The following is a 17,557-nucleotide window of genomic DNA, read 5'->3' as shown; positions in this document are numbered from 1 at the left end:
CCTAGAAATGAAACTTTGAAGCACACTATAGTCTGTAGACTAATCAGCAGGTGGAAGGGATTTGTGCTGGTCTTTTGGGGGATGTACCACAGATGAGCAGGGCTTGGTGTAACAGCTCCCTTTTCCACTTGATGACACTGCATAGCTTATTGGGGTCAATTCCTGTGTGTATTCACACGCTAGAGGTGAAAATGGCTTCACCCAGTTCCTTACTCTTGGTGCAGGAATGCCACACCTTCACTGACCTGCGATCAGGCACCCCTCCTTTGTCTCAGGCCTCCGTCCATCCCACTTCTCCCCTATCCATGTCCAAGCTGTCTGCCTGCACCTCTCTCCAGAGTTTTATCTTAGATGGGATTGTGTGTCAAAACTCCACACTTTAGAGAGACCTGTGGCTTGGATGCATGCAAATTCTCTGGGGAAAGTTCTCACTGAGCAGTGGCTGGTGTTGGCTTGTCTCAGAAAATGTTTGCACGATGGCACAGCAGCAGAGGTTTATGGTAAATCACCCCACACAGCCCTCTGTGGTTTGGTTTTGGTGCCCTCTGGCATCTTTGTTCCAGTGTCAGTAAATGTGGCTTCTCTCCAGGGTCCACTGGGAATTTTGCTAGTGGGAAGGCCGTATGGCCTCTAATAAATGCACTCCAAACAGGGAAACTGCTTCTCGCTGTGTGGCACATGGACCCCTCAGTCCCTGATGCCTGCTACTGGGGATTAGCCCTGCTTCCTCACCAGAGCATCACCAGGCACTGAACTCTGAACCTTCAGACTCTGCACTCCACTGTTTATAGAATCCTGGTGCTATTGAAACTCTCTTCTTTCTCCCAAAGGTTTTGGGGAACAGGTTTCTTGTTCAGTCCACTGAGAGTGTTTTTACTCTTTCTCTCTTTCGCACCAGCTACTTTTGGTGGGAGTGATTTTCTTGCATGATCCTGTTGTGCTTTATTCTCTCCTTTTCTCTTTCTCTCTCTCTGTCCTCTCTCCATGAAAAGGGCTCCCTACCCTTCACAGCTCTTCCTCCTTCACCTCTCCACAACCATGTACCTGCCAAGCTCTGGCTCAAGGTATGCAGATTGTTGCATTAAGCCTTAGATCTATTTCCAGGGTGGTCAAAATGGTTTGATGTTTGTCTAGCTGTGTTTCAGGGATGAGACAAGCTCGGGGTCCCTATACTACTCCACTATCTTAACCCCCGACCAGTATTTTTTAAAGCAATAAATTGTAAAAGCAATAAAAGCAGACTGGTATTTATAATTTAACTTAATGTGCCTAAAGAGGAAAAATCATTTTTTAAGAGATGAAATCCACTAGTTAGATCTATATCTCCTCATTATTATAAGGTATTTATTGAATACCTCCTGTGTGCAAAGAATTCTGGTAGGCTTTGGAATATGGAAGTCAAATTCTAAATAATTCAACCAGGCTGAAATGTGTTCAATGTAATGGTTGTATATTGCCTTAACAGAGTAGAGGGGACATGTCCTAGCTATGTTATCAAATTGTAATTCTGAAGTGGTAAAGTAACAACTCACACTGCACCTATTTTTCTGAAAACTTGAGACAACTTAGTATTATAAATGTTTAAGAGCTCATTGATGAAGCAATGATAATAAAATTGGGAAGTATTAGTAACTAATAAGATAGGTATATTTCCATTTTAGTTAGAAAGACTCTTTTGGAGACTGTATCTCTATCTCTGGAACTCTCTGTTCAGAGCATAAATTGATTGAGCTGCAACTCTAGGTTTCTGCAGTGTGGTCAGTCTAATGGTATAAGGATCTAACATCACCTGGATTTCCATGATACTTCTCTTAAAGGTATCATGCGGACACTCTACTGTGATCTGCTTGGCATTTTCTGCACTTTTCTTCCATCATCTAAATATTTTTAGTAATGGAACTCAAGATTTAATAACTTTCTTATCAGGTGACAGTAGTTTCTTTAAATCAAAACTGAACTCTCTAATCAAAATTCAAGTTTATAAATATTTTGGATGAATACATTTTTAGGCCGACATGTAAATTCCAAATCTTTCTTTAGTCTTTGAAGCAATTATGTACTTGTCAGAAGTAATTTTGTTTGCAAGATATTGGATCAGTAACCTGACTTCTGAATGCAATGCACAATTATAAAACTTTTAAATAGGTAAAATTTTAGCTTTTATAGACATTTTATTTCTCTTTCAAAATATCAATTTATTTCTGATAAAGTAAGGAAATGATAAATGGAGCTTAGTTCTAAATTCCAAAACCTGAACCTAGTTTCAGGGATATTTCTTATTTAATTTTAGCATGTCATTTAACTTTTGGAAGTTTGTCTCTTAATTGGTAAAATGGAGTGAAAATTATTTGCCATGGTTATACAACTTAGAGCTATTGTGGAGATAAAATATTGATCGTTAGAACACTTTGAAAACTTTAAAGCACTATCAAAAATGTTGTGTGTGAATGTGTGTGTATGCTTAAGTGATAAAAATTAATAAATCCTTATTTGGTTTGAGTCCTTATGATTTTTCAAGTGAAGGTTATCACTCTTTAGAAAGTTTGGGAAAAAAAAACGGTATTGTGTTTGAGATTTTCTTTGAGTGACTTGAACAGAGCAAGGTATAACATTTAATTTACATTCTTGGAAAGACAGCAGCTGAAATCGACTCTGTCAGGACTCGAACATGGGCTCTGAAGAAACAATGGTATTGTACATTTGGCATTCCACACTTTCTGAAACCCTTTCAATCTTCAAGGATTTTATAAATGTCAACCAATTCATCCCAGTTTTGCTTCTTAATGTCTTGTGTAAAATTGGTGTGCCTTAGGGCTCCAAGTACATTGCCACATATGCATTGTTTCAAAAGTAATTTCATACAGAGTCACACTCTCCAACATAAAAGAGACCTAACGGTAAATGGTATTTATGAGGTCAAATTTAAATAACACCATGCATCTTTCATATGAGTGACTCAAACTCTGATTCAAGAAGGTAGAAACATTGGCCAAAATTATTGCTCTGCATGGTAACCCAGAAAAATTCTACATCTTGTTCTTATGATTTTGCACTATGTTAGGATTCCCTGCATTGAATTATTTTTTAAACATATATGAAATAGAAATGCCACATTACTAATGCTTTTCAGGGGTGTCATTCAGAAAACACGAATGTACAAAATTAAAAAAAATAATGATAAATGTTATAAAAGTTCATGTCATTTTTTTAAAATGATTATTGGGATACATTTGAAGAAATCTGACACGTCTGCCTCTCTTCCTTAGGCTTCTTTACCTGCAACAACTGACCTTCCAGAGTTTTTCATTGCTTCTTATAAATGGCCTGGATGGACTCATGGCCCATTGGATCAAAAAAATTGTGCTGCATCATGGGCATTTTCTACTGCAAGTAATAAAGTCATTTTCATTACTTCATTATAATTCTCCCATTGATTCAAGATTCTGGGAAAGTAGTTAAAAGATTTTTAAATTTAGAATATTTAAATGTTAACATTTGGTCAATTTAAATAAAGTTTTATTCTGACCAGAGAAAGCAACTTGAAGATTATATAAATATCCATTTTCACTCTGAAAATTGGTCTTGATTTTTAGGGTATAAATTTAAATGGAGAATAAATCAAACGAACAACAAAGAAAAGTTTCCAAAATTTGTTTGTCCTTTGAGAGTTAAATCCACATGATAAGAGTAGAAGATACCTCTTTATTCATAGTATTATGGGTAATATTAATATGAACTTGCACATACCTACGTAATTCTCCTATTCTTTTCTCTTTATACAATTTGCAATAATATGCTTAATTATTAAACTACTCTGATGTAAGGAAACACTTCAGAACAAAATAATAATGGATTAAATAGGTTTTATCTCATTTGAGATAAAAGCAAATTTGTAGCTTCCGACTCTAAATTGATAAGAGTAGTTTCCAAATTAATGTTGCTGTTACTTCAAAAGTGTAAGGAATACTTCTTTTATAGCTACTTTCATATAAGTTCACAAGTCCAGTAAATCAATACTCAGATTAATTTCAAGATTTAGTCTCTAAATTTTCCTCAAAGGAGTGTTGGTTAGATTCCAGCAAATAACATAAGCCTAACATGATGTTGGTTGGCTACTATCAAAGATCTTTATAAAACTATGTTCTAGGCTTTGAAGATGATTCCAAGAATTGTAAAAGCATTGTAAAATAAGAGCATAGGCTCTTAGAGAAGTCAGCTCTGAAGGGTCATACTCTTTGGGACAGAAAAGTACTGATAAATTGGTCCACATATCACTGCTTCATAGTATCAGCTAATTTGTTCTAGAAATGATGCCTTTGGCCAGGCTTACCTCTGGAGTGGCTCCATCTGTTAAGTCTATGCTACTTCCTACTCTAGAACAAATGCTCCCTGGATTTCTGATATTTGTCCTTGCTTGTTAGGGATCCGCATGGAGGACCTATTTGAGACTTGTTTCACATGGGTGGAAAAATATTTAATAGTGTAAATATTTTATCATTTTATGTTCATGTGGTTCATGTATTACACCTCTTAGGTGATGTGTAAGGATTTTGCTTTAAATTTAAGTTAGACTGGAATTTCTGAAGATGTCTTAGAAAAGATATTGGTGGTTAGATAGTGACAGCAACTTGCTAGGCTGATTTGAATGGTGTATTTTGGTGTCCCCTAGTCACAGCCCCAGAGATGGGCTCAGGCCAGGGCTAATTCTGGATTTGTCCCCCTTCCTAATATACCAAAATACCAGGAAGAGGGTTTTCAACACTGTTGTGGTTTCAGATGCAATGGTTTTATATCCTGTGTATTCAGTATGACAAATCAGGCACATGTTATTTGTTTATTTATTGTTTTGAGTGTATTAAGCATAGCAAAGAGTAAACTGGGTTCTCTTAAAGATCTAGAAAATTATGACAGAAAATATAGTTACAATAAAAACGTGTTTTTGCAAAGAAGCTAAAAACTATAAAGTGGAATAAATAAGATATTTAAAAATAAACACATATGAAACAATAGTTATGCAGCCAACAAAATTCAAGCAAGATTCAGAAGCTGAAGTGGTGAAGGAGTTTGGAATGGCAGGGGTGATACCTGTCACAGAGCAAATGTAGAGATAGAGTAAAATAAGCAGGGAAAATGATAGGGTGTCTCACTGGTAAAGGCCAATACAAGTTTTCACAAGGAGGTGGAAAACAATTTGCTGAACTGAGCCATTCTTAAGTCTGACTTACTTTAACTATCTCAAGTTAATTTGTATTAAACATTCACTGAGGTTCAGAAATGTCTATATGAGGAACATACTGTGTCCAATTGGAATTCAAAATATTTATCCTTGAGTTGAAATCTACAGATTCATAGGGCTAGCAGGAATCTTAGAGGTCACATTTTTCAAGCCTCTGGTTTTATAAAATAGGTACAAATAGATAAAATGACCTACCCAATCTCAGAAATGATCCTGGAAGCCAGGTTACTGACTCCTTGACTACTGTTGTCAAAGTGTTCTTTGAACTGGAGAATAGTTGCACTAATATTTTCAAGTTTACATTTGATTCTGAACCCTGTACTGAAAGTCAGAGCGTCAGAAAATTTCCATTTTCTTCAATGAAATAGGGAATTATTTCCTTGAGAATAGCAGAGGTGATAGTAGAATGTCATTTTCTCTTATGAAATTTATCCCAACACAGTAAGAGATGGGAATCAAGAAGGAAGTAGGAGGTTATAGATTGGACAGATACTGAACGTTTAAAATGTGCCAGCAATTGCATTACAGAATTGTACATATGCTATAGTTACATAAAAACCATGTACATACAGAAATACATATGTAAGTGAATTATTTAAAAATGAATTATTTTAGGATAATTCTAAATTAGCACCTTGAGAAATTCCATTATACAGACAAGTTTGATGAGCAAAAGCTATAACATCTCCTGAAAACATTGGATGGATAGAAGAAAGCCTATGGCATTGTTGCCTTTAAATAAAAGTAAGTAAGTTTAAATATCAAGAACAAACTATACCAGCCATCCAAGAACAACAAAAATTTATGCCCAAATGGCACCCATCCCAATTTTCTTATGATCTTGTCATTCTTATTAGTTTATCGAGGTAACATAATTGAAATGAAAATGGATTATCATTTTATCCAATGGTGGATTAATTTCCCTAGCCTATTATTCTATGAGGGTTATCAATATGGTTTTTGTTCATCACTGTAATTTCTAGTACTTAGTTCAGTGCCTATCACCTAGCAGGCAGCCAGTAATATGTTGGGAAAAGGAATGAACTGATTAGCTACAACCATGCTAGGGAATTTTATATTGATATAAATTTATGCCATGTATAAATAAGGTGAATTATGCTCTGTAGTTTTTAGATATTGTATAAGATTTATATAGGTATGGATTAGTTTATGAATGGTTTCCCAACCATTCATGTCTATGGTTTAACATAGACACCAGTTTAAAAACCAAGGATTCAATTCATTCCAATATATCATATTAATATGGATGAATTTCCAGTTAATATTTCTATAAGCTTTTCTGATTTCGTCAGTTTAGTTTCACTCATTTCAAAAGTTATATATTTATCCATGACTGTACATGAGGTACAGGAGATAGAAATGTAACTGAGATGTGATTCTTGCCCTCAAAGAGTTATACTTGAAAGATTCCTTAATGAAAAATTCATAAGTATATAGAACATGAAAGGAACAATGAACTAGAAAAGAACAAGGGACTAGAAAAGTCTTTGAATTTGATAAGACGATTGAGCAATACCACAACTGGTTATGACCAAAATTAGGACCCCATTGACTTTGCTGGAATGCATGATATATTAAGGACATTGGCCTTAATTTTAAATTATATAAAGCTCTGGTGACTAGGATTAAAAAAAAAAGGCTATGTAAATTATTAAAAATGTCATATGCCCTTTGAATATTAATCACTATTCTGTTTGAAACAGGTGTGGCAGCTGACCGAATAGCAATTCAGTCCAAAGGTCGATACACAGCTAATCTATCCCCTCAGAATTTGATCTCTTGCTGTCCCAAGAACCGTCACGGATGCAATAGTGGAAGCATCGATAGGGCTTGGTGGTTCCTGAGAAAACGTGGGTAAATAGCTGCCCAACATATGTTTGTAGTATTCTTCTGAGTTCTGTTCGGAGCTAAAGAAGGAAACAAATGAATGTTAAGATTGTACCAAAAAACATATGTGCTACACCCATATAAATGCCTGTATTACATTTAAATATACACTGTATTTGGTGTCTACTAAGATTATAAGCTATTGGAAGCCATTACTTGAAGAATGTATATATTTCCTGGCCAAATGAATAGAAGGATTCAAGGAAGCATTGTCTCCTGGTTGCTCTGAGCCAAATGGCTTTACTGAGTTCCCACGGGAATAGAGTAGTTGCTATTGCTCATACCTCTGCGGAGTCTTCATTTACCCAGGTAGATGGGTAATGCCAGGGAAAAATTAGATTAAGAATGAGATGAATAAAATTAGTAATTTATCGTTGGGTTACCATCCCATTTAATGAGGAAAGGCAGGTTGTTTTTTATGTATCTCATGTAATCTGATACCTGCTGCACAAGGGCTAATCTACTTAAAACCCAAGTTATCAAGGTAAGGACACTGCAGCTGATAATGAGTAGTGTACATATGTATTGCTCACCTGTATTTTTATCATCCACTGAGTGCTCTAGGTTTGCTCTAGACCAGTCAGGTAGTATGAAAGCGTGAGTGTCAGATATTGATGGGTGGCAATAAATTTCTTTAAAAATTTTTCATGCATGTTGCTTAATAAGGTCGTGCTTTGAATGGACAACTTGGACTGATACCTTTTGGTACAGTGGTGCTTGATTGGCTTCTGTTTAACACTGTGGCAAAAATTAATATCCTTTAGAAGCTTCCAAACATAAATGAACTTTGGGACCAAACTAAATCTTACTATATTGGTCTGCTTAGGTTACCATAACAAAATACCATAGACTGGGAAGCTTGAACAACAACCATTTATTTCTCACAGTTCTGGAGGATGAGAAGTCCAAGATCAAGATATTAGCTTATCTAGTCGTGGTGAGAGAACCTCTTCCTAACTTGCCTTTTTGCGTCTTCAAATGGCAGAAAGAGAGCACCAATATCTCTTCTTCTTCTTATAAGGGCACTAAATCCAGTGTCAGGGCACCACCTCATTGCTTCATTTAAAGCTAGTTATCTCCCAAAGGCCCCCTCCAAATACCGTCACCTTAGAATTAGGGCTTTAACACATGAATTGGGGGTGACACAATTCAATCCATGGCACTTACTATCCCAAAGTAATACATATTATGCAAGAATTTTTTAAGCGTTCTCTTTAACAGCTTTACTTTCATCATGTTCCTTGCTCACATTCTCTTACTCTGTTGAACACTACTGAATTTTTTTGAAGCAATCATATTTGATACTTCTATGGCTAATTCAAGCTAAATATGTATAAAAGCAATTTTATTATTTTCCTTATGATCTTCTTCTATATTCAATAAATTACATAGCTTTGGTATCAAATAATTTTTGCTTTTTACTACATTCAATTTCAAAATCAGAAATAAAAATTATTTTCTTTATCTCTTGTACAATGTATGCATCTGATAACTTTCTACTTAGTATATAGTATTTCTCCCAAAATGAACTACATAAACATAATGATTTAGATCTTATGAGAAGGTATTTATAACTTCATAAAAATGTAAAAGCAAAAACAGAAACAAAACAGCTTTAACTCTGAAACTTACATAATTCATCAAAATACCCCATCTCAACATAATAAAATCCTTGGTTTTTTTCATATTAAGTTTGGCTCTTCTATATTATAATTAAATATTCAGAATGAAGAAGCCTTTCCTGTATGAATATTACCATAGATTTTATTGACAGTCACTTTTCATCTTCAGGAAATTCTATACCATAGATAAATTATTTATTAAAGTAGGTTGAAACAAGATTTTAAAAATTGTAATAAAGAAAAATGAGGGAGCAGGGAAGAGTGTAATATATTGAACTGGTGTATTAGATTTAATCAACCCATTGAAAGTTACACATGTAACTTAGTAAACTTCAGGAAAATTTATAAATATTTAATTAAGTAAACTTGTGCATAGATTTGATATTAGGGCATTTTCCTAAGTACTACTTTCACTTCTTTGCTTATTCCTCATAGACTGGTATCCCATGCATGCTATCCACTTTTCAAGAACCAAAATGCTACCAATCATGGTTGTGCCATGGCGAGTAGGTCTGATGGGCGGGGAAAACGGCATGCCACAAAGCCATGTCCCAACAACATTGAGAAATCAAACAGGATCTACCAATGTTCTCCCCCATACAGAGTCTCTTCCAATGTAAGTCTAAATGGCAAGAATTAACAATGGTTAACTTTCTCAAAAATATATAGCTCTGCTGTTATTAAAACTATTTAAAAACTATTATATTCTAAAATGATGCTATGTTTTGAGGGATAATTTTTTATATTCTTAAAGTGTCCATTAAAGACTCTCAGATTTCTGATCCTTGTAATATTAGCAGCATGAATGATTATATGATATATATTTCCATACTTGACAAATAAGAGCTAAATCATACCTTTTTTTCAGTGACTTTTTTGTGGCAGTAGCTCATTGTATCAATCCTTTGCCTTACTCCACAAAATGATTGAAGTAGGTGCAGCCAAAATGGGAACATGACTCCCTTAGATTCTAGTTTTTCATGTTGAAAGCCTGGACAAATTTAACTCCATCATATCAGTCTTACCCAGACTTGCTCACTTTCAGAATATCTGAACCTTCAGTGGCTTCTGGTTACTTGCAGAATAAGTTTGGTATTCTTTTTTTTTTTTTTTTTTAAGGCAAAGTTTATTTATTTATTTATTTTGAGAGAGAGAGAAAGTGAGAGTGGGGGAGGTGCCGAGAGAGAATCCCAAGCAGGCTCCTGCACCATCAGTGCAGAGCCTGACGAGGGGCTAGATATCATGAACCGTCACATATGACCTGAGATGAAATCAAGAGTCGGATGCTTAACTGACTGAGCCATTCAGGCGACCCTACGGTTCGGTATTCTTATAATGGCATATAGGTCTTCCATGATTCGGTTCTGACCGAATCCTTTACACACTCTGTCCTGCCAGCATCTACCCCTACACCTGCTCCTAATGCTCGTGATAAATAGGATTACTGTCCACTCCATAAATACATCATGCTCTCTCATGCTTCCTTCTTAGCTGCACGATCATTCCTCTGACCCAAGTGGGTATCCCACGTGTTTCCATCCGGTAAAAGCCCACACATGTGTCAAGGCCCAGGTCAAAACTTCATCTTCTCTGTGAACTTTTCTTAACTCCTACATAACATTAATTTCCCTTTTCATTTGCACCCCTAGGAACTTTGTGCTTATCTCTGTAATGTAACTTATTATATCATAATGCAATTAGTTGTGCTATTCTCCATCTACTCCACCAAAATGTAAATCCCTTGAGGACAAGTAAAGGGTCAATATTTGTTTCTGTTCCAGTTTTTGGTATATACTCTGTGACCAATGTGCATATATGAATGAATTAAAGAGTAAATGAATGACCTGCCTTCTTACTAGGTGCTGCATTACACAGCACTTAGTAACAACGTAGAAATATTTATATACTAACCTACACTGAGGTACCTCACTAAACAATCACCTGAGGTTGTTCCCGTGATCAAAATAATGGATAAACTGATAAAACATGGTTTTAATTAATTATTTCTTATTTGTGACCACAAAAGTTATTATTTCAAATAATAATTAAAAATTAGTATTGGTGAAAATATTATTGGTAAAAGTCAGTAAAACACATGGGTGCGTCTTGTCTTTAGCAACTGGATCAAAGTGGTATTTCACATGTGAGTATTTCAAGCCATGATTAAGAGTAAATTATAAGTGGTTAAGGCATACTGGATTGTAGAATTCTTAAATTGATTACATAATACCTAACATTATATACCAAATAGTAGGTTTAGTATGCTCTGATAACAATAATGATGTTCAATGATGTTTCTCCTTCTAGGAAACTGAGATAATGAAAGAAATCATGCAAAATGGACCAGTTCAAGGTAAGCTTGGATGAAATATGGTTGTGTCTTATTTCTTTCTTTAATAAACAGCATTACATTTTATTTCATGCAAAAGGAGCTAAATAAAAGAAATTTTTTACTTTTAGAGTGTTCATAAAGTTTCAACAGTTCTAAGATCAGTGCAATTATAGGATATATGCTCACCAAATGACTTCATTATTTGCCATTTCATTTTAAGAAGATAGACACATTCATAAATTGAATTCTAAATACTAGTGGCACATTTGATGAAAGTCTGCTAAGTCTTTCCAAAAGGGATCATGAACCAAACAGGCAAACAGGCAGTCAAACATGAAATGCTTAGTGGCAGAGCTCACTTAATTATTCAGTCATATTTAAGTATTAAGTATTAGAAATTTTCCCATCTTCATGTTAAAGGGGTTAGGTAATGGATTGGAAAAAAAATCAAGAATTAGCAGTAGAAAAAAATCTAAATACTTTCCTTTTTCTATAAAGTCAAAAGAAATCAAAGAAGCCAGTGTGCTTTTGTGTTTTATAACATGACTTCTGTTTTGATCAATTTTGTAAATGTGTTAGGGATAGTAAATTAACAGTAAATAAGAAAATAATACCCTGACTTTATATTGAGTTTGATTTTTAAGATATCATCTCTGAGACATAGTTCCTCTGCTTATCTATTTCATTTTGCATCACTGCAATGGATGAAGATAAGTTTATAGAGCATATTCCCTGTGCTAAACATTGCCTGGAAAAGCATGGAAGGACAAACCTAGCGAGGCCTAAAATGGAATTTCAGGTTGTGAACACAGGAAGGGCCCAAAATGTATTATCAGTGCAGTGGAATGAATCAAATAAATTTAAATTAACCAAAGTTAAATTAAAACATTTGATATATACTTAAGGAATTATTGGCCAGCACCTGCTTTTGTTTTCCTGAATGCTGACCTAATTAGTATTGGTTCAACATCTAGCAGGAACAATGGGTTTCAAAGTTATTTTGGAAGAATTATTACTGATCGTTATCACCACTTAACATTTATTGGGAAGCCAGAGCTTCCACTAAACATGTCCTGAATTTAAGTCGAAAAATCCTGAGACCTTACACAAAACATGAAACAAATGAAGAGAATCGTTTTTCCTTGTAATTATGTAAATTTTATTGACTGTTACAAGAGTGGGAGATTCATGTATGATTTACATGCATGCTTCATTAAGGTGAGTTCTTGTGACAAATTTAAAAGGAGCACAGGCATTAGAACTCAAGGCTGCATACAAAATTCCACCTTTGACCTTTGCTCCTTAAATGATTTGGGGCAAGTTATTTAAGCTCTCTTTATCTTCAGATCATTGCAGTAATCTTTCCAGTTTCTCTCTCTTTTAATCAGTCAGAAGAAATTTGGAGCATAATTCTTTAAAATTGAGAACACCTTAGGTTTGTTTTTTAAGGCTCAAGTACGTCAATGTTCATGAATTTCACATATGAATCAAAAATGATCAAAAGTAAGAATCAAAAATAAAAATCTGAAAACAGTAAAGTTGAAATCCAAATTATTCCACAGCCATTCAACAAATGTTTGTCAAGACCCTTCCTCCTGCCAGCCTGAGTCAGGAGCGGGAGATAGAGATGAATCAATGTGGACTCCTTCCTGCCCTCATACCTTGTTATAATTCTGTGTGCTAAAGTTGGCTGCAGTGTTCCCAAAGTGGAATTGCACTACAGTAACATACAGTCATATCTTTATGGGTTCATCAAGTCTGAAGGAAGGAGCCACCCTCAAGTTGATCATGATGATCTCTCACCCACGCTACTTCGCTTGGCACTCTTTTTTTTTTAGCAGTGAAGTGTATATTTTATTCATGGTGCTTAGGCAGAGTTGAGAAGAGCTGAAGGGGTCAATGGTTCTCTAGAAGGGAAAAACCCCTGGCAGCATCTTCACATTTAGATAAATGCTGGTTGACTCATCTTGCTGTACATGCAACATGTTGCCTCATTTTCTCCTCTCTCACTACAAAAGAATGTAAAACGCAATAGAATGCTGAATAAATAATACTGTGTGCAGCCCTCTAAAATCTATAGAATTGCAAGTAATTTTAGGTGCTGAAAAGAGAACTAAAGATCTGCATTAAGTACAGTTACATAAATTCTTAAAATCCTATGGGAAAGTATTTTAAAGCAGATAAAAAAGAGTTAACCGCTTTTGAGAATATTTAAACAGCATCAGGAAAGGTATGAAACATTAAAAAAAGAAATAAAAGGTGGAACATTAAAAAGTTATATTTGACTTTGGAGTTAAAGCTTCATTTTAGGATCTATCAAATGCCTGTGACCTTAGTTTTTATTTTATTTAAAAAGCATGTCAAACTAATATAGACAAGCATTGTGCACTTATCAACATATACTTATCTAGTCCCAACTGAAAATATTTTCAGCGCATGTCTACTAAAACTTTAACGCCTTCACCCTAAATTATCCTAGCCATTCAACAAAGCAGCGCACGATACAGAAAAGAAGTAATCTAGGCGAGGGAATGAAGGAGAGCTTTATCAAGCTCTTATTTTCTAAAAAAATACAACAGTGGCTTAGCTCTTCAGAGCCGGGAGGATGAAATCTTGTCAGAGCATTCTTTTGCCAGGGGTTTGCTTTTTATTCAAACTCACCAAGGAAAGGTTTGTATTTACTTGCAGGGATTAAGGACAATTACTTTAAGCCCTGTTTGCTGGGTTCACCCTTCACTGCAAGCTTAATTGGAGTTTTAAGAGGCTCCTGGTGAAGCCCCAAGTTCATGGAGAAACAGCAATCACTAGCCAAGTGTACGGGGGCTTGCCTGCAAGGGTCTCAATTCCTGGTAATAGCGCTTCTGTCAATTAGGAATAGATGGTGGTTTAAAGGTAGAATGTGTACATAAGTAATATTCTAAATAGCTAAAAGCTGTTTTTATAAGAGAACCAAAAAAAAAAATACTGCAGCAATTAAACTAAGTACGAAAGAAAATTAGGCTGAATTGCAAAGTTTCTTCTTTAGACTCTCATGGCAATTGAACCACTGATTGTTCTGTGAGAATTTCAGAGGTTTTTAAAGAGAATTGTGTCAAACTGTTGCATTTATTTTGTTGGGTTTTATTTTAGCCATAATGCAAGTCCATGAGGATTTCTTCCATTATAAGACAGGGATATATAGACATATTACCAAAAAAGCAAATGAAGAATCAGGAAAATATCGAAAGCTTCAGACACATGCCGTCAAACTCACTGGGTAAGACAATTCCTTAAAAATCTTCATTTAATGCTTTTGGAAAATGAAACTAAGTGTATGTAGTGCATACAGGTACCAGAATTCACCTTGGTATGAGGGGTTTCCATACAAATTAAAAATTATCCAAACCTTGGCACTATTTACTTGTTATTTTAAAGTCCAATTAAGGGGTCACTCAGGTGGTAAAGATGACCATTTCCTGTCTCTCACTTGTGAGCGTGTTCTAAAAATCTGTTTTAAGGGCAAGGAAAATATATTGTTGGAACGAATTCTGTATATGGCATAAGCAAAGGAAGGGTACAAATCCAAAGTATATTAGAATTTGGGGAGATGGTTTTAGATGGAATTACAAATGGTAACGATTAAACAGAAAGAATAGGATCACCTTTAATTCAGTACAAAATTATTTTTTAAGTTTATTTACTTATTTTGAGAGAGAGAGAGATTGAGAGAGAGAGAAGGAAAGGGAGCGTGGAGGAGGGGCAGAGAGAAAGGGAGACAGAGAATCTCCATCAGGCTCTGCACTATCAGTGCAGAACCCCCACATGGGGCTCAAACTTGCAAACTGTGAGATCATGACCCAATCAAGAGTTGAATGCTTGACCCACTGAGCCACCCAGGCACCCCCAAAATTATTTTTTATATTTATGTGAGAATTGTAGAAATTACACTCACCAGTTTGAGAGTAAAATATATTCATCTCCACCAGGGCAAGAAATAACTTCAAATTTGGTTGCGTTTCAAGAGTAAGTAATTTCACAAATGGACCCTAGTCAAAAGGAGAGTGTGGTCATCTGAGGCCACTTTCCCCAGTGTCTTCTCCAACTCATTCTGACTCTGCCCCATCTTTAAGCTCTTTCTTATAATGTCTCACTCCAGTTCAAATGAAATACTACAGGAAAGGTTTTTGTGTCTTTTTCTTTCATTTCCATCCAAACCTTCACTTCTCTCATTTTGCCATCATAGTAAATGACTTTATTCCTGTTGAACATGTTCTTCCTCTCTAAATTTGTTTAAGCTTGCACAAAAACAACCTGAGCTACAACCAAATCACCACCTCCTTCTTACTGATCTTTCAAATATTCCGAATCAACTCTAAGGACTGTAGACAAGTTATCTTCTGTGATGTCTCTTTGTCATCTCTCCTTCATTTTAAATACTCTTATATTTCAATTACAAAATTACCATATTTCTTTGAATCTAAGCTACTACTAATTTTATGACTTGTCTTGATTTCTGGGATGTGAAAATATGTGTATATTAGAATTGAAATATATGGCATTTCATGTTAATATAGGATATTGAGAAACTACAGTTAGGGGAAAATGTAACGATAATTTCACCATCCAGAGGTAACTTTTCTTGAGAGTTTGGAATATTTTTATGTTTCTCCTAGGTGTGTGTACATGTACATGTATATGTGTACACACACACACACACACAGAGGGAGAAAGGTGGCTAGATAATTAAATGTCTATCAGAAGAAAATGAGATAGGGAAGTTCTTTAAATTTTATGACAAATGAAACATTGCTAGAGTATTCATTAGCAACATATATGAATGCATTTCTGAGTATCCCTTTAAATCCTGGCTGTTTTGCTTTTCCATTTTAATAGATTATTCTGTATAGTTTTGGTCACTCAACACTGCTCCTCTTTCGAGGGTAAGATAGTTTCTGATTACCCTACATTTTAGGTTATATGGAACAAGGTGTTTGCCTTAATTTTTTTCAAAAGTATCACTTAAAAAATAGGGACAACTGGGTGGCTCAGTTGGTTGAGCATCGGACTTTGGCTCAGGTCATGATCTCACGGTTGGTAAATTTGAGCCCCGCATCGGACTCTGCTGTCAGCATGGAGACCACTCTGGATCCTCTGTCCCCCTCTCTCTGCACCTCCCCCAATTGTGCTCTCTCTCTCAAAGATAAACATTAAAAAAAAGGTAAAATACAGGGGCTTCCTGGTGTTTTAGTTGGCTGTCTAAAATAAAATTTTTAAAAAATGCATACATGCTCATTAAATTATTATACAGTATATATATGATAAAAAATGTATTACCTAAAAAGAAGATAGTAAAAAAAAAATCCTCCCAAATTAGATTAATCTCACTATTAACGTTTGGTGAGGAGCATGTCAAGTAAGTCTCTGTTTCTCTCTCTGTTGATGAAAAGAGAGACAAACAAAAATAGACAATATAGGATAATGACACTTAAAAATACTAATATTCAGGGGCCTGGGTGCCTGGGTGGATCAGTTGGTTGGGCATCAGACTTTGGCTTAGGTCATGATCTCACAGCTCATGAGTTCAAGCCACGCTTCAGATTCTGTGTCTCTCTACCTCTTCCCTGCTCATGCTCTCTCTCTGTCTCAAAAATAAATAAACATTAAAAAATTAAAAATACTAATATTCAGGTTAATTTTACTTGAATTTAATGAAATGAGACTTTTTGGTACTTCAACACAAGAAATGCTAGTTCCTAAAAGAACCATTTACACTTAAGAAAAAATATAAGTTAAGAGAATTACAGATTGGAGCAATAATTCATTTTTAATTACACATTTCAATTTAGGATTATATCTGTTATTAACAAAATGAGGAAATTCTTCATTTTATTTTGAGAGAGAGAGAGAGAGAGAGAGAGCGAGCTTGGGGGAAAGGGGCGGGGGGGGGAGAGAAGGAGAGAATCCTAAGCAGGCTCCATGTTTAGTACAGAGCCTGCCATAGGGTTCAATCTCACGAACCGTGAGATCGTGATGTGAGCCAAAATCAAAAGTTGGACGTCTAACCGACTAAGCCACCCAGGCACCCAGGAAATTTATCATTCTTATACTTCTCCCCATCTCTCTTGCTCTCATACATCTTATATTTATTAGTAGTAGTATTATTTTTACATATTGCAGGATTATAGAATATGCATTCTGCTCTGAAATCATACTGTTAATGGTTGTTTAAACTTTGTTGTATGTTAATAGAATCAATGATAAGCACATATTTTTTATGATGGCTTTTCTGTCCTTGAATTTAATTTGTATCAGGTATTTTGTTATTTAATACTACCAGACAATCATATTCTGGATTCCTGTTCTGTTTATTGCCCCTCCCTTCAGTTGATTATCTCAAAACTTTTCCTTTTTTCTTGAATTCCCAATTCCTACATCCTTGTGTTCTTAGCCCATAACCCTGAATTCTATTTCACCAAAAAG

The 17,557-nt window shown here is 35.2% G+C and overlaps 1 protein-coding gene across 6 annotated transcripts in view; it reads left to right on the top strand.

Annotated features, from left to right (window-relative positions):
• Window positions 1-17,557, top strand: part of TINAG (tubulointerstitial nephritis antigen) — a 180,114-nt gene that overhangs the window by 27,687 nt on the left and 134,870 nt on the right. For 5 of the 6 annotated variants that reach the window (XR_008298554.1, XM_053222669.1, XM_053222670.1 and 2 more), the window contains exons 5-9: window positions 3,267-3,390; window positions 6,961-7,111; window positions 9,202-9,382; window positions 11,074-11,119; window positions 14,228-14,354. Coding sequence is in view for 5 of the 6 variants with exons in the window: in XM_053222669.1 (XP_053078644.1) it covers window positions 3,267-3,390; window positions 6,961-7,111; window positions 9,202-9,382; window positions 11,074-11,119; window positions 14,228-14,354 (629 nt within the window). In the remaining variant the exon portion in view is untranslated. Of the gene's footprint in view, window positions 1-3,266; window positions 3,391-6,960; window positions 7,112-9,201; window positions 9,383-10,415; window positions 10,525-11,073; window positions 11,120-14,227; window positions 14,355-17,557 lie in introns of those variants that run through there. The other variant, XM_027057556.2, reaches the window with a different exon arrangement.

Source organism: Acinonyx jubatus, chromosome B2 (genome assembly GCF_027475565.1).
Source record: "Acinonyx jubatus isolate Ajub_Pintada_27869175 chromosome B2, VMU_Ajub_asm_v1.0, whole genome shotgun sequence".
Classification (NCBI taxonomy): Eukaryota; Metazoa; Chordata; class Mammalia; order Carnivora; family Felidae; genus Acinonyx; species Acinonyx jubatus.
The sequence above is the reverse complement of the archived record's forward strand: the minus strand, read 5'-3'. Positions and strand labels throughout refer to the sequence as shown.